The sequence below is a fragment of the Hibiscus syriacus genome, unplaced genomic scaffold (assembly GCF_006381635.1).
Source record: "Hibiscus syriacus cultivar Baekdansim isolate YM2019G1 unplaced genomic scaffold, ASM638163v2 tig00110458_pilon, whole genome shotgun sequence".
NCBI lineage: Eukaryota > Viridiplantae > Streptophyta > Magnoliopsida > Malvales > Malvaceae > Hibiscus > Hibiscus syriacus.
In genome coordinates this window covers 3,315,857-3,342,988 of record NW_024062745.1, presented here as the reverse complement: position 1 = coordinate 3,342,988, position 27,132 = coordinate 3,315,857, and the positions used below count along the sequence as shown (strand labels likewise).

At 34.3% G+C, this 27,132-nt stretch overlaps 2 protein-coding genes, 1 long non-coding RNA gene and 2 pseudogenes across 3 annotated transcripts; 3 read left to right on the top strand and 2 right to left on the bottom strand.

The window, feature by feature from the left end:
• Positions 1 to 1,607: 1,607 nt before the first annotated feature.
• LOC120126611 lies at positions 1,608 to 8,551 on the top strand (annotated as a pseudogene).
• LOC120126613 (pirin-like protein) lies at positions 3,777 to 5,218 on the top strand. The gene is made up of 6 exons (XM_039144765.1): positions 3,777 to 3,915; positions 4,000 to 4,049; positions 4,133 to 4,171; positions 4,268 to 4,296; positions 4,388 to 4,554; positions 4,634 to 5,218. The coding sequence occupies exons 1-6, from the start codon at positions 3,794 to 3,796 to the stop codon at positions 5,127 to 5,129; spliced, it is 903 nt and encodes a 300-aa protein (XP_039000696.1). The 5' UTR covers positions 3,777 to 3,793; the 3' UTR covers positions 5,130 to 5,218.
• A 214-nt stretch (positions 8,552 to 8,765) lies between the features above and the next one.
• LOC120126499 lies at positions 8,766 to 13,106 on the bottom strand (annotated as a pseudogene).
• A 280-nt stretch (positions 13,107 to 13,386) lies between these two features.
• On the bottom strand, positions 13,387 to 13,711 carry LOC120126615. The gene is made up of 2 exons (XR_005516471.1): positions 13,641 to 13,711; positions 13,387 to 13,535 (listed from the first exon to the last, which is right to left on the bottom strand). It is a non-coding gene; the product is annotated as an uncharacterized LOC120126615 (long non-coding RNA).
• Positions 13,712 to 13,873: 162 nt separating this feature from the next.
• On the top strand, positions 13,874 to 15,707 carry LOC120126419. Its single transcript, XM_039144624.1, has 4 exons — positions 13,874 to 14,388; positions 14,734 to 14,862; positions 15,007 to 15,191; positions 15,271 to 15,707. The coding sequence occupies exons 1-4, from the start codon at positions 14,173 to 14,175 to the stop codon at positions 15,650 to 15,652; spliced, it is 912 nt and encodes a 303-aa protein (XP_039000555.1). The 5' UTR covers positions 13,874 to 14,172; the 3' UTR covers positions 15,653 to 15,707.
• The last annotated feature ends 11,425 nt before the right edge of the window (positions 15,708 to 27,132 follow it).

Sequence of the window (27,132 nt, the reverse complement as noted above, 5' to 3'; positions counted from 1 at the left end):
AGAAATTAATTATACAAGAACGCAAACATGATAAAAATAATAGCAAATTTTGGAGAAAGAGAAAAGAGTAAGGGGAGGAAGAAAAGGGGAAACAAGAGTCAGTAATTGACAACCAATTTAGGTTAAAGATACAATAAATATAGAAAAAATGAGGCAATAATGAAGAAGAAAAAAGATATAAAATAAATTTAAAACCAAATCAAATCGTTGTAATATAATGAATTTAGATTAAAGAAAACATAAAATAATTGAAATATAATATGATACAACGTACACAAACACTTAAATATAATACACTACCGGAACATAAGAGAAATAAGACACCGAAAATATAATACAAATACACATGCATTACTTTTAAAATCAAACAATTATGCACGAATCGAGCGACTTCAGTGATAAAAGAATATTGTTATTTTTTTTGAGGTTTCGAGCTCGAGCACAAAAAATACAAGGAGTGTGAACGTTTATTGTCAAATAATTAAGAGTTACAACTTATTTTAAATGCAATTACTTATTTTAATGTTGTTTTTAAATAAAACAAAATTTTATCGCTTTTCAGACAATAAATGTTTTATGCGACTGACGTGACATCTTTGACTCGTATACGGAGACGTATACGAGTTGAGGGTGTTACAACTTATTTTTGTATTAAGCCTTAAATAAAGGATAAACTACTTAAATAATCGCTTAACTATGAGGTTGGTGTCGACATGACCATCATACTTTCAATTTTGACAATATGACCATATATCTATTTAAGTGGTTTTAATGTAACCATTTACTGTTTAAAATAGACGGTTTAATTGATGTGGACCTCTGACTCACCATTATTCAATGGCAACCACACTAGCTATGCCTTCTATTTTTAACGACAAGTAACTACATTGAAATCTGTTAAATAGTTATGTCGTTATATTGTCAAAATTAGAAATATGGTGATTATATCGACTCCAACCCTATATTTAAGTGGTCATTTGGATAGTTTACCCTTAAATAGATGTTAATCGGAGAGATGACGTTAAATCAAACATTGAGAAACATGTTACAAGTAGGGGTGTTCAAAATTCGGTTTTAACCGAATTAACCGACCGAACCGAATTAGTTCGGTTAATTCGGTCGGTGAACGGTTGAAGATTTTTTTAGAATTCGGTTAACGGTTAATTCGGTTCGAAATCAGTTAATTAACCGAATTAACCAATAAATATAATTATATTAAGAGGCTCAATCCATTTAAAATCCATTTAAAACCCAAATCAATATTAATTAATTAAAATAATATCAAAACTAAATGCAAAATGTTTGAATCAAATTAATTAGATATTATTTATAATTAGATATTATTTAAATTAATTGTAAATTGTTTTTTTTAATTAAAAAATATTAAATTCTAAAATTCTAAAAAATTTCGGTTAATTCGAAAATTAACCGAATTAACCGAAATTTATTCGGTTCGCTTAATATTTTCAAAAAAAAAAGTTTGGTTCGATTAACGGTTAAAAAAAATTCGGTTAATTCGAAAATGGTAGTTCGGTCGGTTCGACCACCGAATTAACCGAATGAACACCCCTAATTACAAGAGCATATAAAAAATGCGTCTACAAGAATAAACAAAAATCATCTAATTTTTTTTCATGAAATGAAAAGAAATTAATTATACAAGAACACAAACATGATAAAAATAATAGCAAATTTTGGAGAAAGGGAAAAGAGTAAGGGGGGGAATAAAAGGGGAAACAAGAGTTAGTAATTGACAACCAATTTAGGTTAAAGATACAATAAATACAGAAAAAAATGAGACAATAATGAAGAAAAAAAAGATATAAAATAAATTTAAAACCAAATCAAATCGTTGTAATATAATGAATTTAGATTAAAGAAAACATAAAATAATTGAAATATAATATGATACAACGTACACAAACACTTAAATATAATACACTACCGGAAAATAAGAGAAATAAGACACCGAAAATATAATACAAATACACATGCATTACTTTTAAAATCAAACAATTATGCACGAATCGAGCGACTTCAGTGATAAAAGAATATTGTTATTTTTTTGAGGTTTCGAGCTCGAGCACAAAAAATACAATGAGTGTGAACGTTTATTGTTAAATAATTAAGAGTTATCTTTAAACAGATAATGTCTTATACTTACTTCAGATTAATAAAAAAATCGAACAACTATAATAATCCTTACAAAATGCAAACATTAAAACCCTAAATATTAGAGTAATGAAAAATGAGCATCATCATTTTGTAATCACAAAATCATCACATGGAGTCGTTAGAGAGTCGATGATTCAAAAAGTCTAACACGTTGCTATGTTGCCTTACAGACACTTTACAACCATACTTAATTTCTTCTTCTTTTTTCCTAATAAGCCTTGGACTTTGCTTTTGTTTTTCAGTTTAATTTCTAATTATCCAAATGAAGATCAGTTATTATGTCATGCTCATGCGTTAATGATGTCATTCCCATCTCCACTCTCCTTAAAATATCTTCGTACTTAATTTTCAATCTTAATTTCTATCATCAAACTAAAATGACAATTTTCAACCTAAAAACAAAAAATAATAGTTTTCTTCTAGAAAGTATATTTTATAATTCTTGTTAATTTACAAAAAAAAAAAAATACAATATATCTTACATTTGGTTGTTAAAACACTTTCATAAGCATTTTCAAACGATCTTTTAATTTTTTTTAAAATTAGAAATTCGAAATTTCTTGCTTTCTCGTGAATCTGGGTTTGTAAATACTGTTCATGATGATGGTTTAAAATTAATTTTGTGGTGGTTGTGGGAATCAAACCATGTTGTCTCCCATCATATGTTGGATCCCATAATGCTAATGTTTATTACTATAGTTTATATCGTAAAATAAAATGAAAAAGTTAATTATGATTGCATGTTGTCACTTAAAATATATAATTATTTTTTTTTGAAAGGTTTTGGATATTTGATAGATATAATGACAAAAGAATTCTCTTAATATTCTATTGACTAAATAGTTATTTCAATATTTATTTATATTATTTTGGCCATTAACATTTTATTTGGGGGAGAAAATTTCTCTATGGATGGAAATCATTTTTCAACGAACTGTCAACGCTCTAAAATAAAAATATTTTTATCCTAAAGTAAAACGCTAAAGGTCAAAATTATTTAAAAAATATTAAAAACTAAAATAACTATTTAGTAAGACGTTAGGAGCTTTTTTGATCTAAAATAAAATGTTATGTGTTGAAATAACTATTTGATTAAATTTTAGGGACATATTTTTAATATTATATCTATAAGATTAGAACTTAAAATATAGATAGAATATGCAACTTGAAAGGTTAGCAAGGACAGATAAATTGGGGCCAACTTATTCCCCTTTTGCGGGGGAATAATAAGGGAAAGAACAAACCAGCCACTGCCCTAAAAAACTTTAGAAAAAAGGACAAATATGCAATATGAATATGCTTTTGTGGACCGATAATCATATTCATGCCTTAAAAATCTTTCAATTCCTCCATTCATGGCTTGGACCCCCTTTGGAGAGCCCACTTGGGACAACCGAATGGACCCTGATTTCACACGTGTCGATCATTCAATGGACGTGATCAAAATATGCATCACCTCCACTTCATGGCAACGCCAAGGAAACTTCCCATGTCCCATGTGGGACTTATTTGGCATTCCAAAAAATATTTTACTATCAACACTGTTTGTTTGTTTCTTGCTTTCTCCTTATATATATTCATTTGAATTCTTCACGAACAGACAATAAGAAGAGAGAAGATGCCTGAGAAAGAGGGTTCATCATGTGCTGGTTTGAATGAGCCAAGGCTAGTGGCGAGGAAGTTTTTGGCTAGGCCTCAACCCGAAGGAGTTGGAGCAGTTGTGAGAAGAAGCATCGGCCGGTAAAAGACTAAAAGGAATAGAAATTTGATGAATTTCAGATGTTTGGAATAAAGGGTATCTTCTGGTTTTTCACTTTTTTTCAGGTTTGAGTTGAGATACTTTGATCCTTTCCTCGTTTTGGATGAATTTTCAGGTTAGTTTCCTCTGTTTTTTGCTTTGTTTTTTCATGGTGTGTATATATATTTGATATTAAGGTTTTGGTTTTTAATATTGCAGTGACAGCACCAGCTGGATTTCCAGACCATCCACACAGAGGTTTGATTTTTATTTTTTCTAGAAAGTGGGCTCTGTTTCTGGGAAAATATGCTGATTCTTATGTATATTTATATATCATCTGTTTTGTGTTAACAGGATTTGAGACTGTAACCTACATGTTACAGGTACTGAATTTGATCACTCAAGCAACATTTTCTATGTAAATTGTATGAAAAAAACTTACTTTCAGAGGCATACAATTGGTTGATCTATCAGGGAGCAGTTAAACATGAAGATTTTGAAGGGCGTACAGGGACCATTGGCCCCGGTGATCTGCAATGGATGACTGCGGGACGGGGTATTGTTCACTCCGAGATGCCTGCAGCTCAAGGAACCCAGAAAGGTCTCCAGTTATGGATCAATCTCTCCTCCAAATACAAAATGTAAGTTTCAATGAGGATGTTTTATCGAAGTTATTTCGAATTCGAGCTGCATTTAATCTTGGTGTTCTTCATTTCGTAGGATCGAGCCGAGTTATCAAGAAGTATCGAATAAGGACATCACGGAAGCTACGAAAGATGGGATCAAAGTTAGAGTGATAGCCGGTGAGGCATTAGGGACAAAGTCTGCAATTTATACCAGAACCCCAACGATGTACTTGGACTTCACTCTAGAATTGGGAGCTCACCTTCGACAGCCGATTCCGGGACCGTGGAATGCCTTCGTTTATGTGCTGGAAGGAGAGGGTATCTTCGGCCGGTCGAAATCATCGCCGCACCACCTTTTGCTCCTAGGACCTGGGGATGGCTTGGAGGCGTGGAACAAGTCATCTAAATTGCTGAGGTTTATTTTAGTAGGGGGTGAACCATTGTGTGAACCTTCGGTGCAATTCGGACCTTTCGTGATGAATACTCAAGAAGAGATCGATCAAACGGTCGACGATTTCAAGAATTACACAAACGGATTCGAGAAAGCAAGGCACTGGAGATCTGAATCTGGTGTTACGTTGGGGTTCTGATTCTTGTTTTCTTGTTGTCTAAGAACCAGTTGGTTCATTTTGACAAGAGAGTATTATGGAAATTAAACAAGAGAGTATCATTAAGCATACATGCGGATAATATCATCAATTAATTCCGAGTGACATTAAATTTTAAATTTAATCTCCAACAATTTTTTATTTACTTTGATCTTAAATCAATGTATAAATTATGACATCAATACTTAAAAGAAATATTACTTCTTAACCACCAATTTTAATTAGAATCATTTTAAAATAATAACTCACTTTCTAATTTTTCAACTTTTATTTCACTTTTAAACTTTGAGAAACAACGGAAGAAACTACCAAAAGTTGGTCGGATAAAAAACACAGAACATAAACTCAAACTGCTATTGTCTTGTAGCAGTTTTGTGGTGCGGCGCTTAGTATACGGTTAAAATAAAATATTATTGATTTTATTATTATTTTAAATAATAAATCGATAAAAAATAATTGAAAATATTATTATTTTTATTGATTTTAATTATATATATAAGTAAACGCAGTAAAAAAAATCTGATCAAAAAATAATATTTTCAGTAAAACGCTATCTAAAACATTATTTTTTAACCGATTTTTTTCTAACTTATTTATCTATATAAATAATTAAAACTGATAAAAATATTAATATTTTTTTCATTTTTTATCGATTTTATTATTTAAAATAATAACAAAACTAATAACGCCAAACGCGAGCGTTTCCCATTGTCTTGTCTCGGAGAAGCTGTTTTATGTAAAACAGTGTCATCGAGACATTTTAGAAACGCAAAAGTCATGAGCAGGAAACAGTGGACTCTTCTCAAGATCCTCTTTGCTCTATTTGCTTTAAACTCCATCTCTCTTTACTTTTACTTCTCCTCCAGCCACCACAACAACCACCGGCAACTTGAAGACCACCGTCGCGACACGACGGCCGAGGGTATCCCCGGAGTGATCCCACACCGTGGACCTCACTTGTCGAAGCCCTGGCCGATCATCCCATCGTATCTTCCCTGGTCTTTGACCTCCAACGCAGCTCCGAAGTCATGCGAAGCTTATTTCGGGAATGGGTTTACAAAGGTAGCCGATGTTCTGTCCTCGAAAGCCGCCCTGAGATCCGGGTCGAGCTGGTTCAGGTGCGATTTCTCCGAGACTTGAGGAGTTTGGTCTGTGAAGGTGGGTAGATAAGGATCGATCGCCAGAAGATTAAGATGTCGAGAGGAGGTAAAAAGCTGGAGGATGTTATTGGGAGAACTGAAGAAAAAGAATTACCTGAGTTTGAAGATGGAGCTTTACAGGTTGAAGTTCAAGGAGGAGGACCGAGGTTAAAGGGAAAGAAGCTTGTTGGGGATGAGTTTTTGGACCAATTATTTCCTGTTAGGAATGTTTTGAAGCACACCATGAGGGAGTTGGTGGAGTCTAGTGTTGTTGTGGAAGAAAGTGATTTCACTTGCCAAGAGGTTAGATAAAGATTAGATTGATCAATTTGCTTCTTCTTCTTTTTCGAAGGTTGGATTTCGGTTGATCGATCTTGATGCTTGATGAAAATTGCTATTTCTGGCTGTTAATGGAAGTCCAGAAACTAGATTAATCTTATGCGGATATGGGTTATAATTTAATGCATTTCTGTATGCAAAACATGTTTAGGCTATTCTGTTTGTGTCTTGTCCAGGAGAAACTAGCTTGTTTTAGCTTGATGCCTTGATTTGTTAGTTTTATTGGTCTGATGTCTGGGGATTTTTAGATAGGCAGCACCTGCTCAGCGTTTTAAGTCATGCCGAATCGCCGATCACAGATTACGGGTTCTCCGGCAGATATTGGTTTTCAATCAGTTGGTTAGAATGTGGAATGTCGATCTAATTTGTAAGTAGATACTAGTTTAAATTAGCCGAGTAGTTGATTTGTTCGTTTTTCTTCCGATTTGATTCATTTTACTTTCGACTGTGTGCCTTCTAACCTTATGCAAATTTGTTGATTTTTAGTTTCTCTGGTTTTTGCTTTGGGTTCTGATATGGGAAGCTTTGAATACAGTGGGTAGAGGAGACTACACTTCTGATAACAAGATTCGAGTATGCGAACCTTTTCCACACTGTGACGGATTGGTACAGCGCGTATGTTTCTTCTAGGGCTACCGGCTTGCCGAATCGGCCGCATTTGGTCTTTGTGGATGGTCATTGTGAGGTATGCATGCTCAGTAGTCCATATTCAGTTTCCATTAATGTCACCTTTCTTCCCTTGAGAATATCATCTTTCTTTCATCACCTTGTTATCCATTCGTTATGTACAATAATTGATAAGAAAAATATCGATGTTTTCATGTCGGACGGTCTTCCTTTTTGGTCCGAATGAAATGAAGTTGAGTGTTTGTGGATAGGATCGGAAGTCGGTTAGTGAGAGTGTTTCTCAACGATCTTCCTTTTAGTTGCTCAACGTATCATCAGTGACTCGTTTTCGCTATGCCTGCAACAAGTCTCTTTTGTGCTGAGCAACTGTTTGTCTATTAAATGCTTATTATCCTACAATAGCTGATGTTTTTTCCCTTCTTGGCTGAATATTTGCAGACACAATTAGAAGAAACATGGAGAGCATTGTTTTCAAGCCTTCGATACGTGAAAAACTTTAGTGCTGTTTCCGCCATGCTATTTTATCACCGTTGGGGTACGAATTAGCGAAGACAGATTGTCGAGGGGCTTCTGCACATGAACTATGGCAAAGCCACGATGATAAAAAAAAAACTGCTCGGTTATCTGAGTTCGGAGATATGATGAGAGATGCTTTTGGATTTCCTGTAAACATACATCATTCTGGTAAGGCAGTCTCAGGTCACTATAACATTCTCTTTGTTCGCCGAGAAGATTTAGCCCATCCACGGCATCAAGGCAAAGTTGAATCAAGACAGCAATGAACAAGAAGTGTTCGATGCATTACAGAGGTGGGCATCGAATCGTCGGGAATGCAAAGTAAACCTTGTCAACGGGTTGTTTGCACATGTCCATGAAGGAACAGGTCCGAGCCATTCAGGATGCTTCGGTCATCGTCGGCGCACATGGTGCCAATCTAACAAGCACAGTTTCTGCAATACCAGACACCGTGATTCATGAAATTATTAGCAGTTTTTTTATAAGACCTCACTTTCAACTGATCGCAAAATGGAAAGGATTGGAATATCAGGCCATTAACCTAGACAGATCATATGCCAATCCGGAGCTGTCGTTGGTCGGCTTAACAAGATAATGAGGACTCTTGGGTGCTAAATTTTTTGTATAGAGCATATTTTTTATCAAACAGAGAAGTGATTGTTTATAGCTTTTGCTGGTGTTTCATTCGAATTCATTGCCAGCAGAAAAGGATGGAAAGGGTGACAAAAAGGAGACGACGAAATCATTCTGGCTGGCTATAGATATTATAGCATTGTTCATTTATTTGAAGACAAAACTTTTGGGTCTGATAGTCATTTTAAAATGTAAGCTTACATGTTTGATTTCGATTTTTTTTAAGTTTGAAACAATTCATGGACAAATTATTGTTTTCTATCCCAATATTCCCATGAAAATAACACGTTGCTGAAAGTATATAATATAACACTGTTGAATAAGGCACAATTCATTGCAATAAATTCAAACAAAATGTTCTGAAAAAAATGGTTAAAGAAATGTAATAAAAGGACATTTGATCTGAAATATGGAACCTTGAGTATAGATGAACATTTGTCGGATTTCAAACCGATCCGGATCGGTTTTTATCCGATCCGGTTTTTTCTCATAGAAAAAAAACCGGTTTATAAAATAACCGGTTCGGTTTTTAACCGATTTGGAGGGTCGGATATCCTAACCGGTGTAACCGGTTTCGGTTTTAAAAAAATCGGTTTTTTTAAAAAACCGGTTATAAAAAAACCGATTTTAATATTCCAGATTACTCATAGGGAACCGATTCCCCCCCAAGGGGTACCGATTCCTCACTGAATGGTTTGGCTCCGAGATTTCCAGAATGCTCGGAGGGAACCGATTCCCCCATAGGGGGTACCGATTCCCCCTATTCAACGGTCGAAATATTTGAATTTTACACTTAGGGAACCGATTCCCTATGAGGGTACCGATTCCCCCACGCTCCAAGCATTTTTATTAAATGTTTTCACACTTAAACGACTATATTATCTTCATTAATTATCACTAAAGTTCAGAAGTGATTCAAAGTGTATTTAAGCAAGCTTAGAAGCCATTGATCAAAGACAAGAAACATCAAGCAACTAGAATCAAGAGAGAATCAAAGAGAAAGCATCAAACCTCAAGTTCGATAAATTTAAATACTTAATTGAAATACTTAATTAACTCAACATAATTGAAATACTTAAATACTTCCAAGTTTGATAAATTCAAATACTTAAAAACTTCCAAGTTCGATAAATTCAAATACTTAAAAACTTCAAGTTCGATAATTGAAACAAAGTTTACGATAATTGAAATAAAGTTATAAAATAAACTACATTGCCATCTCTTCTTCATCATCTTCGCCTTCTTCGTTTGGAGGGGATATTCCAAGTTCGACTTCTTCAATGTGTAAGTTTGCTTCCAAATCGGCATCAATTGCATCTTCTAGGGTGGTGATATGTTGCTTACGAGCCGCTCCATCCAAATAATCCTTTAAACAAATGCATACTTCCACCAACTCGGGACTTAGTCTTGATCTCCGTTGCGATATAACCCTGCCACTAACAGAAAAAGCGGATTCCGAAGCTACCGTAGAAGCTTGGACGGTTAGTAAATCACGGGCCATGGCGGCTAGAATCGGAAATTGTGCTTCCTTTTCTTTCCACCAAGCCAAAATATCCAAACTTTCAAACTCTTCAAATGTCATTTTTGATAGAAAAGCGCATGACATATAATTTCCCAACTCGCTACTTGGGGTGGTAGTACGTGATCGTTTGGATTGGGAATTTACAAGAGTGTTAAAAAGATTCAAATTTATGTTACTTGGACGTCTACTAGATGATTCCGCATTCATTCTCATTTGATCGTGTATTACACTACTTGATCCGTATTTATTTAAATAAATTGCAAACATGTCTCGAAAACATTTGTTAAAATAATTTATTTGGTTTTGGACAAAGTTGGGTTCATCATCGGTTAGATTAAAAGCAAACGCAATTTGTTCAATTAGTGTTTCAACCCCACCAACATTTAACGTTGGGTTTAAAGCGGCGGCACAAGTAAAAATGGGGGGAATCTCCTTAAATATTTTAAAAGTTTTTCCTTCATTGCAAAGCCAATTTCTTGAAAAACTTCGGTTTCAAATTCAAAGTCATTTAGTCGGGTAGCCAACAAAAATATTTGATTAAGAACCAACGGGCTAGTAGGGTAATAACACCGGATAAAAAAGTTGTTGCATTTTTAAAAACCTCAAGCAAATCGGTTATTTTGGCTATAGTTTCCCAACTCGAATCCGGATAAATGTTTGGGACATGACCCCTCTCGAAAAGCCGATCGTGAAATGTTTGCAATGTTTCCCTTTGCCTTAAGGCAGTATGCATCATCATCCAAGTTGAGTTCCAACGAGTTGGACAATCCAAATTAGGACCCAAAGCTTTTTTATTAACGGACTTACAAAATCGTTTATAATCATTTAGTCTTTTGTTGTTGTTACAAAGAACCGATTTTATCATTGTTTTGAATTCTAATCTAATCGGCTCAATAACCTCCAAACCGGCTTGCACGGATAAATTAATTATGTGTGCAACGCAACGGGTATGAAAAAACGCACCGTCTAAAATCGGTGAAAGTAATATTTTCAATCTTGAAACCGCGTTTGTATTATTCGATGCATTATCAAAGGATATAGAAAAAACTTTATTTTCTAATTTATAAAGACAAATTACCCTTTTTAAAAGTGTAAATAAATTAACACCGGTATGCGGCTCACCGAATAATTCAAACGCGATTGTCCTTTTCATCATTTGCCAATTATCTTGATCTAAACAATGTAACGTAACGGCTAAAAAAGAATTTCCGGTATTATGAGGGGAACTCCAAACGTCACATGTAAGCGACACACCATAACGGTGTTCTTGGAATCCTAAAATCATTTTTTCCCTCGCCGTACGCCACATTTTTATAGCATCTCTTCTAAGGGTAGTACGACTTACTTGAGTATAACGTGGTTGCATTAGTTGTTGAATTGTTGTCGTGAAATCTTCATCATCAAAGTGGTCGAACGGCAATGCTTTGTAATCACGAACTTTGTAAACGCTTCTCGTAATTTTTCGTTGTCGTAAACAAAAACACCACCTTGCGGTGTAAGATTCGATTGACTAGGATCCGATCTTGAGCGAAGTGCCTTGCATGATTTTGTCAAATGGTTCTTCAACGTTGTGTTTCCTTCCGATGCAAGAAACTTTAGACAAAGTTTACAACGCGCCCTCCTCGAGCCATTTGACATCTCACATAAATCGTAGTGATCCCAAATGTCTTTGTTTCGAGTGTGTTCGATCACTCTCACGACTTCAAGGTTTCCCCCGACGGAAGATTCAGCTGTGTTACTCATGATGAACAAAAAATTACAAAAGTAAGATTTGAGAGATGTTTAAGTGTTGTGTAATAAGATTTGAGGAATTTGTAATCAACCAAATACATCCCCAACCTATTTATACATGTTTAGGGTGGTAAAATTGTAATTTTTTAAAGGAAAAAACGGTCAAAAACGGTCACAAAACCCCCCAACGGCTATATTAACGGCTAGTTTTTTAAACCCAGACCGGTTTTTTAACCGGTTTTTTTCAAACCGGTTTTTTATCCGGTAAAAAAACCGGTCTAGGTTTTTTTCTCCAAACCGGTTAAAATAACCGGTTTAAAAAAATCCGATCCGGTTAAAAAAAAACCGGTTTTTCCCAAAACCGGTTTCGGATATTTTTTTCGGATATTCGGATATTCGGATTTTTTGTGCACCCCTAACCTTGAGTGACAAAATTTTAGGCAGCACCCCTCCCCTTCTTTCTCTGGATCTTCTTCATGTAGAACTCCAGCTCTTTGCCTTCCAAGATACGCCTGTAAAACCCATTTGCCACTAGAATTTGAGGGATATAACTTATTGTTACTGGTCCTGCATTTCATCCAAAGAGATTAGTGAATGTTAAAAGCTAATATCGAGAAATTACATACCCGTCAGCACGGCCGCACTGACCAGGTTGCGAGACGAGCCAGTAAACGACCACCACCAAATTGCTCATCAATATGTGGCTCAAGATGGGTGCGATTCTCCTGGCGCTTTAACAACTTCCTTAAGACATGGTTCTTCTTCACCACCTCGTCAGCAGCAGTTTCACCTTCTTACATACGAAACGAAGCAAGACAATGTAAAACGTCGTAAACAGAAATATCCCCCGTCAAGGATTAAGAGAACCCGAGACATCATTATGACTAACTTGAAGACTTGCCAAAGGTGTAAACCAGATTGCTATGTAATTTCAATTACGGTGGGGGACCGAGTACAGACATGGTACAGAAACAAATTGACATACTCATGTTATTTCAATTACGGTAAGGGACCAAGTTCAGACCGATCAGTTGCTGAAGTAACTCGCCAATGTATGAACTGATCTATTATTGAATAAATGATACCCAGTTGAAAAGGAAAAAGAAGAGTTCCTCCTACCTCTGATTCTTTCTTGCCAGCTGCTGCAGCTGTTTTCTTCTTGCAACCAATGTCGATATTATAGTGCTGGAGATACCTTTGCTTGAATGGAGCTGCATCAACTTGAGCAATAGCACTCTTCACCGAAGTTTGAGTATGAACTAGCTCGTTGTTAGAAGCATTGTACACCACATCCAAAATTCTAGTTTTACGAGTCACGGCCTCGCTTCCCCAAGAGTAGCTTCCGGTGTCGTCTCAGAGCACGCCACTTCACATTTTCACCTCGAACCCTAATCCTCCTGACTGTCTTGTTGCTTGACAACTTAGTGTTTGCCGGTTGCCTTCCAAGCTCATATCTTTTCAAATAAACCATCAAAAAGTCGGGATAAATTAAGATTGAAAAACCAAGTGCTACAATCCAATAGGTAACAAATAAACCGGATAAGGTCTCTGGCATCTAACCAAACAAGAAAAGCTAAACTTTTACTTTCACATAATAATGAAAAGTGCATCTTTTATGGTAATGAAATGATAAGCAACTTGAATCAAGTACCAAAACCAATTAAGCTCAATAAAATCGCTCCAAAATCAACATTTGTTCTAGTAAATTACAAGAACATAACCCCTTTTTTTAAACTAATTCTGAATCAACTTTCTAAGCAACTAACCAGATAAAAATGATAAAAAAGAAATCAAAGGACAACAAATAGTGAAGAGTTTTGCACATTACTTCCTTTTTGCCACCAGTGGCACGCCTATTGTGCATAGAATCACGAGATATACCTACCAGACAAATGGAATTAAACTCATTAAGCAAGAAAATTATGCAGAAAATTACATAATTTAGAATATATTGATGAAAAGATATTAGAGAAATTTGAGATATACCCATTTTAACAAGCTCAAGCCTTTTCCAGGGGCTCTGAGTGTTGAAGCAAATCTATATCTATGTAATAAAGCAGTGGGTAAACAAGTTTGAGCTTTGGGTGTGCACAAAAACCTTAGCTTTTGCGAAATGACTTTAATGCCCTATTTGGGTTGGGTTTATGTTAGAGTAAACTAAGCAGTGGGTGAACAAGTTCACGCTTTTAGAACAATAAAGTGTTCGGATTTCATGATTTGATCCATTAGAGCCCAACTATTATTACTGGATGTTGTATCTTTAAGATTTCAGCAACATTTTGTCTTTATCAGATTGGGAACAACTAAAAGCTCCCCACTTTGCTCAACAATGGTAACAACAAGCAAATCAAATTGGGATAAATTTATTCCTTTATATCTCCAAAACTCCCTTACAGCTTGCAAATTATAGAATACCAATTTGATTCCCCCTTTTTTTTTGTTGTTACAACGCATAACCCACTTCCTTGAATCCATCAGTGTATGCAAAATCTAGCATTGGATACATTTAGAGGGTATTATGATGGGGTTAGCACTGTTAGGTACCTCTGGTTCTTATGTTTCAGTGAGAGGTTCCCATCAATGGAATCCCAAGTTTCAATCATTCACTTTGAAAGAGAGGTTTCTTCTTGGGTTCAACCTGACTAAGAATTTAAGGGCTTATAATAAAGTTACAAGACTTCCCCTTTGCAAGGGTGAGTTTGTTGAGTTTGAAGAAAGAACAAGCCCAAATGAGGTAATCTTTTGGATAGCCATAGATTTGGATTTTAATAGCTTCTTTAGAGAATTAGACTTGATTTCATATTATTCCAGCAAAATCTCAAAATCTCTGTGCAAATATACATGTTGGTTATATTTTTTTGGCTTTTGTTTTGTTTGTAACGGTTAGGATTTTTTAGCATGCTTAGCTTAAGTGTTTTCTTGGAGATATAAAAGTTGAATTGCTCCCATTTTTTTCATTTCAACTTAGCATAATGGATGTCATCTTCTTCTGGTTATATATGTACTATGCTGGGATATATTGTTGGTGTGATTGCTGTGGAATGAGAAGCTTATTTGCTACTTAAATTTCATTTGAAAGGTCAGAAAAGAGATAGACCAATGCTATGAACTCATACACAGACTTGGGAGGGGAGTTGTGTACTTGGGTTCGTCGAGGATGGGACCTGGCCATCCACATTACTCACAAACGCATGAGCTTTCTAGGGAGGCAAGTTAATTTATAGAGCTTTTGTCTATCTCGGTTAAGGTTTTTAGCGAAAGTCCTATACTTTGGAATAATCTTCCCTAGTGGTTCGTTCTCTTTTTTATTTCGCTCCATCCTTTTTATGTGTTTCGTTTTCCTGCTTAGCAGATAGCTAACCTTTTGGACTGTACCACGTGGACGGGGGCTGGTCCTGGCCTCATGGATGCTGCTATTAAGGGTGCTCAGGAAGTAGGAAAGGCGGTCGGTGGGTTTAAGATAGGTAAGGAAGCTGGAGAATGGACGTCCTCAAATTTTCATCCGTACCTGCACTCTGAGACTTATCTTACATGCAGGTGAATGTTTCTGTTTCTAACGGTTTACCAACAGTGTTCTAGTACTATGCATTTGAATGATCCTGAAATGAAAATGCAGGTTTTTCTCTGCTAGAAAGCATGGGTTGGTTGATGCTGCAGTTCGGAGTTCGAACTCTGATAAAACAGCTGTGGTTGCTCTCCCCGGAGGGGTTGGTACTCTTGATGAGATGTTTGAGATTTTGGCATTGATTCAGCTTGAAAGGATTGGATCAGAGCTTCCAGTTCCCTTCATAGTAATGAACTACGACTCGTTTTATGCAAAACTGTTGGACTTTCTCAATGATTGTGAGCACTGGGGTACCGTTTCTAAGGGAGAGGTTTCGTCGTTGTGGAAGATCTGTAACAATAATTCTGATGCTTTGGCATATTTGGCAGAGTTTTATGATCTGCCTTATCCCGACAATGGAAAGCATGAAACAGAAATGAGAAGCACATGGTAACTCTGCCAAGCTTCACGGGTATGTGAACTAATAACACACTGATTTGTGAATCCGTCCATGTTATTTTATCAGAATTCTACTATGAATTGTGAAAATCAATAATAGATCATGCTGTTTCTGGAAAAATAAGATATTAAAGCTTGTACTTGGTTGATTCTATGCATACATCCACTATAACAAGCGATTGTTTGCTAAGATACCTGTTTCTAAAAGCATAGGTATTTAACAACTATAAACGTTTCCTGAAGAAGAACCTTAGGTCAAATAAGTAATGTCTTTCACATTATGGTGCACCACTCAGGGTCACCATTACGAAAGCCTTCTGGTTGAGGCGGCGGCTGGGGAAAGTATTCGGCCTGTGGCTCGTTGGAAGGATAATTCTGATTATAATGCAGGTAATGTGGGTAGTTTTCATATATGGGGTGCCAATTTCTTTGTTGAGGAGGGTAGCCATGATGATACTCTGTTTGTCCATAAGGATTATATCCGTAGTGGCCATTGTACGGGTAATCATAGCCGTGTCTCAAAGGGACGGTCATCTCGCCATATCCAGAACTCACCGGATAAATATCCGCATGTAACCCTACTTCTGCAAGGATCTTCATAAGTTGTCTGGGGTTTATCCTTCCTGTTATTTGGACATGTCCCTTCTCTCCATCGATGTTATAAGTGATTCCTAAAGGAAACCAACCAATACAAATTAAACTAATACAAACACAAATCAAAACAAAAATAAATATCATTAAGTGACTTGTTCCTCAAGAAATTAACAAGTAGAGAACAACCATCAATGCTGTCCAAGACCCTGAAAAGCATCAATCGCCATCCGACAAATCGAGTATCGACTCTTAGAATACAGTTCTGATCAGAAAACAGAATCCAGAAGAAAAAAAACCATCAGACTAATACAAATTAGTATTTCTAGAAGGAAATGCTGAATCTACTGAGAAATAATTATAACAGTTTGGGTGTAACCATGTAGTCAGTTGGATGATCCATAACTGAGATTGTTCTTTCTTTGCCTTGAAGCTAAAGAGAAAGTTCAATGTAGGTAGTGGGGAAAAAGGTGAAATGGACCAAAATGATAGTCACATTTAACTGATATATATAAGCTAAAATAGTTATCATATTGTAAGGAAGTTTAAGGAGGTGGACTGATCATGTTAAGGAAGTTAATTAGCGTAATTAAGTGTATCAAAGGAGATCAAGAAATTAAGATGGGATTTTGGAGAAATTTCCTCCATTATTCGGTGACTAAGAATTTCATCAATATTTTGGAAACAAATAAATAAACCTTGCTAAATCCCATGAAATCTTACCCTGTATACCTCAGAATTATTTTAATTATTATTTGGATATCTTGCCATTTCAAAATTGACTAGCTACCTAGAATCTAATATATTTAGGTGATTTTTTTGAGTTTATGATAAGATATTTAATTTTTTAACAATCAATCGATGTGAATTGGTGACATAATTTATTAGTTTTTAATGTGATTACAGGGTAGTATTTGTTCGAAATTCTCTCAATTAATTGACAATGTCACAATGAACACGCACACACCCTACAGTATGCAGACATCGTTTTTTGAATCTTGGACTTCAAGGAAAACAAGAATCACTTTAACCATTGAAGTCACTTTATGAATACTAGTTTTCTCATCGATTTATTCATAGAAATAAGAAATTAAATTCATCCAAAAACTTCTCCAACAATGTATAAAAAACATCTTATCTTCTGTTGGCTTCTTACAATCATAAGACTCTGTAAGCCAGCCTTAGAACAAACAAAACCATGGAAACTACTGTGTTTCCATCAGAAATGGGAGGAAACCTTTAACACCAGCTACTCAAACAACAAAATTAAAACCCAAACAAACTTTACATTAAACAGCAAAAGGAATTTTTGGGTTTGGAGGTGGGAGCTGAATTGTTCATGGTCTCATCCTTAGGCTCAGGTTCGTTATCAACTAGTCTCCCATAAGGATCGACTTCGCATCCATAATACAACCAGCAAAGTCGAGCTCCGGTTGCCTCGGCTTTCGCTAGCAACTTCAACTGCAGCAGAGGGTCTATTTTCCCGGAAATATAAGCTTGTCTTGTAAAAGCATTTATGCTAAATGTCACACCTTCCATAGACTCGAATAAAAGACACATTCCTTTGTGCCAATTAGGAATATCAGTATCCACTTGCAAAACACATTTCTGCAGGCAAATTTTTGCAGTTCCTTTAACTATTTTCAATAATAAAAAGGAGGATTGTAAAGAAATTTTATAGTTTGGTTTACCATTAGAGGTTCTGATGTGTGCTCTGGAAGAGTGATTCCATAGTTTATGTGATGAGTAAAAGCATGTGTGCTGGATTTCGCTAGCGACTTCAGTAGAAGCGCTTTGTCAATTGTGCCAGAAACATGTGCAAACCTTGTTTGTGCATCAATGGAGTATGATACACCTGATAAAGCCATAAACATCCCCGACAAAATAAAATAAAATCTGAATTAAATAAATAAAAATGAAGAAGGCGAAAGAGACAACCTTGAATAGATTTGAAAAGTTTTATCATTGTTGCTTGCCATCCTGGAAGATCAGTATCCAATTGCAGAATTAAAGTCTACGAGGAAATTGAGAGTTCCTGTTAGTATCATAGTATGTATGTATGTATGTTAAGAAGAAAATGATGATTACCATGCCTTGTGGTTGTTCAGCCATTGATGGAAGACTAAAACTAGAGCCTTTTTCTACCTTCTATTTGCTTTAATAAAAAGATTAATGGATAGAAAACTTAGCAAAGAGGGATTTCAAAAAAGAAGTATAACGAATGTCCAAATCTTCCCATAAGAGAATTATGGAAGGTTTTACAGCATGTTTTCTGTGATTTTTCTAGATATATATATATATATATTCACCAGAATCTGGCTTTGATAGCATATATTTAATTGAAACTTTACATACACATATATGGTCAAGGTATTGATTTTCCTAATCCCATTTCACCTTTGATATTTTAGGTTGGCTGCTGTTTCATGGATTGTTTATCAATCTTCATTTTAGAGTTTTCGAATCAAGTAGAGCTCAGCAATACTCGATATCGACTCGACTCGTTTGCAGCCCTAACCTTGGTCACACATCTTTCCGTCCATGTTTCGTCATTACTAGCTTCACTAATATAGAGGGGTTCAATGTATTGATCTCCACCATCTTCATCGTCACTTTCATCATATTTGAATTCATCCACTTCTCCACCAAGTGTGATAGGATAGAAGCATATACCTCCCTGTGAGGCAATCTACACCATATTATCAGGTCACTTCTGCTGTTGTTCCTGCCATCTGTTTTAATGCTTGTTCGACCATGGTCCCCCAAGTCCAACTGATTTCCTGGAAGGGCATCAATCTTGCCCTTGTGGTAATCATCAAATAGTTGGGCAAAACCCTTTCTTGGTGATTTTGGGCCATCTGGACTATCCGTTGTCATCTCCATAATTACCCTTCTACCAGGGAACATAGCTTTACCCTTCCACCTCTCATGGCGCGGAAAAGAATTGGCATCATGATTTCAAGAGACTGGAGAGAAAAATATTATAGCTTTCGAAGAAATACATCTAATGGCTGTCCTTTTTTTCCATATATATATATATATATGAGATAAGGGGAGGTACACCAAGTTGAGAGCAGAAGAACAAAAAAAAAAAATTCCTGTCGTTTAATTGTCCTTGATAGTGCTGTGTTTCTTGCAAGTTTAATTGCTTTTAATTGGTCGATAGTGACTGTGTGGGTTCAATGCCTCTCCTGTCGTTTAATTGTCCGAGATAGAGCATCTTTCGTGGCAGTTTAATTACTTTTAATTTTTTTATTAAATTAATGAATATGAATATAATTTTATGTTCATTTAATTAAATGAACGAATATAAATTAAAGGTTCATTCGTTTATTTATGTTCGTGAACGTTTTATAATTCGTTTGTTTATATTCGTCTGTTTATTTTTTTTTACGTTCGTTCGGTTATATTTAGTCTAATCTTCAACATCGTTTAATAAATTTTTAGGTAAGTTACGCATTTAATATTTAAACTATCAGTTTTAGTTTGTTTTAATACATAAACTTTAAAAAGAAAATTTAAACAATACCTAGCATTTAACTTTTGTTTTACATCATTCATTACTCAACTATTTTCTTGCTTCTATTTTGATACTATAATTTAAAAATTTTCAATTTAACTATTCAACTATTCAACTTTCAAATTGTACATATTTCAAACATCCTAATTTATTTTAAATAAAAATAATTTATTTTATTTATTTACCTTTAAAAATAATTTATTTTTTAACAATTTTTGTGATATGACATTTTTTTATTAATATATAATTAAAAATAAAAAATGTTAACCAAGCTTTAACCGAGTTGATCTAGAGTAACTCGTCATATCTTGTCTCATTAAGCAAACATAAGCATTTGGCCGAATAGGTAGACTTGTAAACAAATCGAACGAACATGAACAATAGTATGTCCATGTTTGTCCGTTTAACTTTTAACAAACGAACGAACATGAACAACTAAACGAACGAAATTTCTTGTTCGTGTTTTTCATTAAAGAATGTAGCTTGTTCATATTCGTTCTTTAAAATGATAAACAGACACAAACAAACGAACATAAATGAACATAAACGAACGAACATAAAATTAATTGAGTTTATATTTGAGAAGAGTTTTTCTCTTTTCATACAATTTTAGGATTTATATTTAATCACTCTAACTTTCAAATCGAATAAATTTGACTTGAGTTCGAATAAGATTTCAATTCTTAACAACCCAAAACAAACTACTTAATACTCAACTCAAAAAGCTAGTGAGTTGCTCGAAAAAAATAATATATTAAAATTTTATATTTTTTAAATTAAATTATTAATAATATTAACGTTTATATGTTATTTTTTTTAAAAAAATACAATATAAGGCTTTCATGTACTTAAGGTTCATGTTCGAGTTTGAATCGATAAGTTTAATTATTAATTTACAACTAATTTAGGACCGCATTAGAAAAACATGATAGAATTTATATGCGAAATAAGATTTTTCTATTACCCAAAAAGCATTTCGGGTCAATATAAAAAATCTTAGAATAAACGAGACTTGGAAGATTAGTGTGTGGGTCATGAAACAAGTAAAATTGGCCCAATACCGTAAGCGGACTAATTATTAACTCAATACGGTACTAATTTTTTTATTTTGAAAACTAAGACATTTGTTATAGTAATTTGAAACTCGTCACATGGGTATGACGAGTTCTAATAAAATATATTTTTTATTAAAATGTCACAAAATCTAATAAAAATATATTTTACTAGAACTCGTCACTTCTACACGACTAGTTTAAATAAGAAATCGTCATGTTGCACTGTAGCATTTACGGTAGATCCCAAAATAATTTTGAAGATAACTTAATGGGTACGCATAGCCTAGTGGGCCAAAAAAAACCATGAAACCTGTTGTCACAATCACAAATTAGCCCATTTGAAAAGCTACATCACTCCAAGTAGCTGTCATCAAACAGCCCATTTCAAAAACAAGCATAGGATTCCAATCCAAACTGTTAAAAGTAGGAATCATGACATCAAATATTAGTCGCAATTAGATATAGACGCAAGATTTTATATTAAAAGATGTGAATTTAAGAATTTATGTTATAAATTTTGAAGGTTTAGAATTATATTATTAATAGAAAAATATATATAAAAAACTTAAATTATATGATAATTTAAAATTTTTAGAGGTTAAACCGTAATCCCAACGTCTATCCCTTACCAGTTACCACAAGTAGCAGTCAGTACTCTGTACCAACAGCCAATGTACTGTACCAAAAGATAAGAATCTCTCCAATTTACCACAATCTCTCAGGCAAAACAAAACAAATAAAAAATGTCCCCCACAAGAAACCCTTTGATATTAACGCCCATTTTAAAACAATTGAGGAGCCGGGGGGGACCTTTTGTGACTTGAATAGCTTCAATGCAGCAGCTACTTCTTCCAGTCAAGGGTTATGAAAAGTCAAAAGACATGGCCTTGAAGACTCATCAATTGAAAGAGGCCAAACTGGGTGGGGGATAACAATTTTCAAAGTAAACCAAGCATCTTTCCCCCTCCGGATTTCATGACTAATCCGGATTAATTCGCGTCGCACATCTGATTTTAGTGAGTGAGTCTCCTAACGAGAATTTTCTACCAACATAATAACTTGAAACCGAGACATTGCTTAAGAAATATCAAGATGTTTATCACTTGAATTAACCACGTTAGTTAAACCAAGTCTTTTTTTTTAAGTTATATTGTGAAATGATTCCAACAAGAGTCAAGATTTGGTGACATTTCAGTCAAGAAAAAGAAAACACAGCTTCTGCTTGTAATATTAAATTGGTGAAAGAATATAGAGCTTTAAGCAATGACTAATACACAATGCATTGATGGTGCCAAAAGCCTCAAATATTGACAATATTTTGAGTCTGTCTCTTGATGCCTTGGAAAAGGATCAAATAACACATACATGTATGTATGTAATATGTATGCATTTATGTGCAAATGAAAAGAAAGGGAAAATTTTTAGTACATGAAAATCCAACTGAATTTGGTCTCATCTATCTCTATCAACCTTAAAAGATAGAAAAGAAAAAGAGAAAGCAAACAAGAAAGAAGGAAGAAAGCTCCATTTCTAACCCTATCATGGGAGACTTTTTTATGTCCAAGACTCACTCTTGATGTGAAACGCTAAAATTTACAGTTAATAATAATTTCAATTACACTAGATAATATTACATGAGTTTGTTAATAAAATTTAGGTTATAATATTAGGTTATAACGTGAATAATTATATAATTTATATGATTTATTAGAAAACATAATATTTTTATTTTAATATAAAATATTATCGAGTTTACTCTAAAGACTTTCGCAGCTAGTAAATTTTTATACTCTCCCATAATCTTTTTTTATTAAGTTAAGTTGATTATAAAGTAATATTTATTTTAAATACTCTCAATCATTTAACTATGAACGCTCAACCACCCTATTGCAACCGTTGTTGCTCGAACTCATTACCTCTTGAAACAACAATGATTCCTTTAACCTCTTAGATAAGTTAATTCGTGCCCCATAATCTTGAGTCTAAAAAAATATAAAAAACAGTTTAAAGCTTATTTGATTGGTTTCAATTTCTTTCGGACCCAAACATATTTAATTCGATATTTTTAATTTATAACTATGTAAATTGTTTTAAATTTTATACATATAATATTAATAATTTACGTTTAAATTGATTAAAAAAACCTTAAAATACTATATACAAATATTGGGGGAGGGGGAATGGCCCCACCATAATAAATTTGCCTATTGATTTTCTACCATCTAGGGTTTACAATATGGGTTTTAGTTTGAATAATGGAGCACGATACCTTGGGAAGAGCATGTTAACGGGGCCCATTTAAATTTACAATTTGTTTTGAAAATTTTGTGATTATAATAAAATCATGAAACAAAATTTATATAGAGTAATGCTAAAGTACCATATTATTTTAGTGGTTAAAGGAATCGTTGTTATTTCTAGAGGTTAAAGATCAAACACCAGCGATTAAATGTTAATTATCAAATAATTGTAATATTTAAAATAAAATCTAATTTATAATTATTTTAGCTTAATAAAAAATTAATGCTAAAGCATTTATGTTTGGTGAGTTGAAATTACAAATATGCTTTGCATCTATGTATTTAACACACAGGACCACTAATTAATATGTTGTTTATATGGTATTGCTATTATTCTTTCCCTCTAAATATAACCTTTTATTAATTCAATACTTGGTGGGATTCAATTTTTTTTAAGAACGCTTGGATACTCTAAAATTCACCTAATAATTGACTCCTATACACGCATTTAAATCCATACGTATCTTTATTTTTCTACACCTCAAAATTAAAATTAATGATCCAAAGTTTATTTAAATCAATCTATTTATTATAAAAATTTATTTAAATGAATGACGAGTGTTCTAGATTGACACTATTTACTTATTAATTTTCTCGTTTTAGTTGTAACTCTAGCAGTTTCTTGTTGACCCAAGAATTTATTTAATAGACTTATTATAACATGAGGGTCCTTGGGTTCGAACTTGAGTTTAATCGGGTAAGAAATTAACCTTGTAAAAGATAAAAAGATGAATTCTAAGCTTAGAAAGACTATGGAATGACCTAGAGTGTAATTTTACCATTGAAGAAAAACATGGTTGATTTGGGGTATTCTTTTCTATTTTAGACGTGGGTTTTTTTTATTAAACTAAGGTGATTACAAAGTAGTGTATGTTCTAAATACTCTCAACCATTTGACAATGAACTCTCAATCACCCTACTACAGTTGCTGGTGCTCGAACCTGTGACCTCTAGGAACAACAACAATTCCTTTAACCACCGAGGTAAGTTGGTTCGTACAAGACGTGGGTTTTTTGGTGAGCTAAAAAGAGCATTTCCCTTCTTCATCTTCTCTTCTCCCTTTACTTTCCTTCTTCTGTTTCTCTCCACTAAAGCAATAACAAAAGAAAAAGGCTTCAGTTTTCTTCTTTTCCTTTTTCAATATGAAATCTAGAGGTAAGATTCTTAATCTAGGGTTCTTAAGCTTCATTAAAAGCTCACCATCTTCTCCAATGGTGGTTTTGAGCTTCATGAAGGTTCCAAGAAGGATTTAAGCTCCAAGAGTTCCCTTCAATGTTTCCTTTTGAATTCCTTATGTTATACTTGTTATTTAAAAACTAATGTCATTCATTTTCATGTTTGAATCAAGTTGTGGCTCTTGGTTAGTGGAAGGATGGTGCAAGAACACCCCATAAAGGTAAGAAGTTGATTGTTTTAGAGGATCTATAAAGGTATTTGGGTGGCTAAGAGTTGAGGTAACACACTTTAACTCTTCCTTACTTCTTGTATGTCACTTAAACGAATATGCTTGCTTGTATGGGGTATGAAGAGCATGTGGGGTTTGGGCTTTTAATTTGTTGTTATAGATGTTTGAATGTTATTCTAGTGTAAAAATAATGTATAATGACCCCTTATAACTTCCATAAGCTTTAATAATCAACTCAGACCTTAGAATAAGTGTTTAGGGTGAGTTTGAGGGTATTTTTCGAGCAAAACAGTGTAGTTCAGAGCGATAGTATCGATATTGTATGAAAAATATCGATATTGTTCATTTTCTAGGTGAAAATAGGTTTTTTTAGGCATCAATATCGATACTAAAGTGTTTGTATCGATACTGAAGGTTGCATTATTGATATTGGATGCTCGATATTGAGACCAAATACTTGGTCTCGAGACAGTTGATCTCTATACCGAAAGATTGGTCTCCATACCGAAAGATTGGTCTCCATACCGAAGATTAAATATCCATATCGGAGGCTTAATATCAATACCTAAAATGATTGAGTGACTTATTGATGTCAAATATACTCCATAGTGAAGAATTTAATATTGATTAAGGTTGGACATCTAGCTCGAGTGTGGAACGACACTAAATTTCCATTGGGGCTAAAATTACCAATTTACCCTTATGGATCTCAATGAATGAAATAACTTATATGAGTTACTTACGCATAACAGACGTTTATCAGTTGTCACACCAATTCAAGGGTGAATCGAGGGAAAACATGATAAGATTGACTAGAGTGTCGCCACTAATTAACAAACCTGAGTTGAACGTCAGACTAACAGATAACCCAATAAATGAATAGTAGCAACATGATTCTAGTTTGTCTATGACACATGTAGCTCTTTGTATCCCTTTTGATATACATGATTGGTTAGTTGGGTTCATGAAGCATGTACAAGTAATCCATAGTAAATTCTATGTTTGATGTTTGTAAGCATGAAAAATAACTCCTTTTAACCTCCAAGATCTCAAATAAAACTCTAATGACGTTTGTGAGCCTTATAGGGTGAATGGGTGAGTTTAAAATACATTTTAGTGTCCAAAGTAGGGTACTTCAGGTCGTGAGTATATGTATTAGAAGAATAATACCGATATTGTTCTTTGAATAGTGTAGAAATAAGGGTATTTTGAGAATGTAGTATCGATACTCTTGGATGGTTTCGATACTCAAAGGGTGGTATCAATACCAGTGGTAAATTAAGGATTTCAGTAGTCATTTTTAGTACCGATACTCATGAGATTATTGATACCAAGGGTAGAGTATCGATACTCCCCATCGGTGTATCGATACCGGGGTTTTTTTTAACATCGAAGCTATTTTTGGTATCGATACTCAAGTGAGTATCAATACTCATGGGTCGGTATCGAACTGCTAGCACAGTGTCGATACTATCATCATGAATTGGGCAAATTTTCCCGTTGGTTCAAATGTTTGAATTTGGGGGTTTTGAGGTCGTATAAGCTTTATGCATCCGAATACAAGTGGAAACAATCAAGTTCACCGAAAACACACGTAGAAATCAAGCAAGTTAGGATGACATAAGATTTGCCTTTGTATGATGTTCGTGAAATGATTAGGACACCTGAGTTACTATAGCATTATGACGATCGTCCTCTTTTCGTGAAATATCTAGATATTATCTAACTTGGTACGTATCTAATGTATATAAAATTCTGGATCGTACCGATATACATCCGATTTACGTAAAATTCTGGATCATACCCTATGCTCGAATATGTTCGGGATGTGATATTCTGATACACGTAAATTCTGGTCCTCACCCCAATCTCTCGAGTATCCGAGATAGACTAGGGCAATAAGTTCTGATGCATATAAAATTTTGGTTATTACGCCGATGCTATCACGTTTCAAGATAAGATGGTGTAATGTCTGAGATGCACATAAAATTACTTCGACCACATTGCTAAACCTATCTCATGTTTGTTGATATGTTTCTACATACTCATAATGCTAGGTAGCTAGGGGTATTGTTCTAAGAAGCACATAAAATTCCTTCGACCACTCCACTAGACTTACTTTAGTATATTTTTGGGTGTATTTGTATGCACATGATTTCATTTATTAACATGATCATTTAATGAATGCATGTAGTATGATAGAGGTATTGTGTGACGTGAGGCTTGTGAGCTTAGAGTTCAGAATGTGTTTCTATTCGTAGGTTTCAGGTTTTGTTGAGTGCGATGGGAGAACGACATCATCGGAAGAGTCTCAGCGGATTACCAGAGTACAGTGATGACGATATAGTTGGCATGTAGAGATCATGATTTGAAATGAGTCAACTTATAACATTTTAATTCTTTATTTTATTTATTGAGTTTCTAAATTGGGTCCCATTTTTTGTAAATTGTTATGATTTCATATATTGTATAAATATTTTAAAGTGAGTATGGTTTAAAGGAAAATAATTTTGGGTTAACCACTTCGGTGGTCCTGTGTGGCATTCAAATCCATGGGATTTGGCTATTACATTAGCAATTTATCACTACTAATTTGGTTATGTT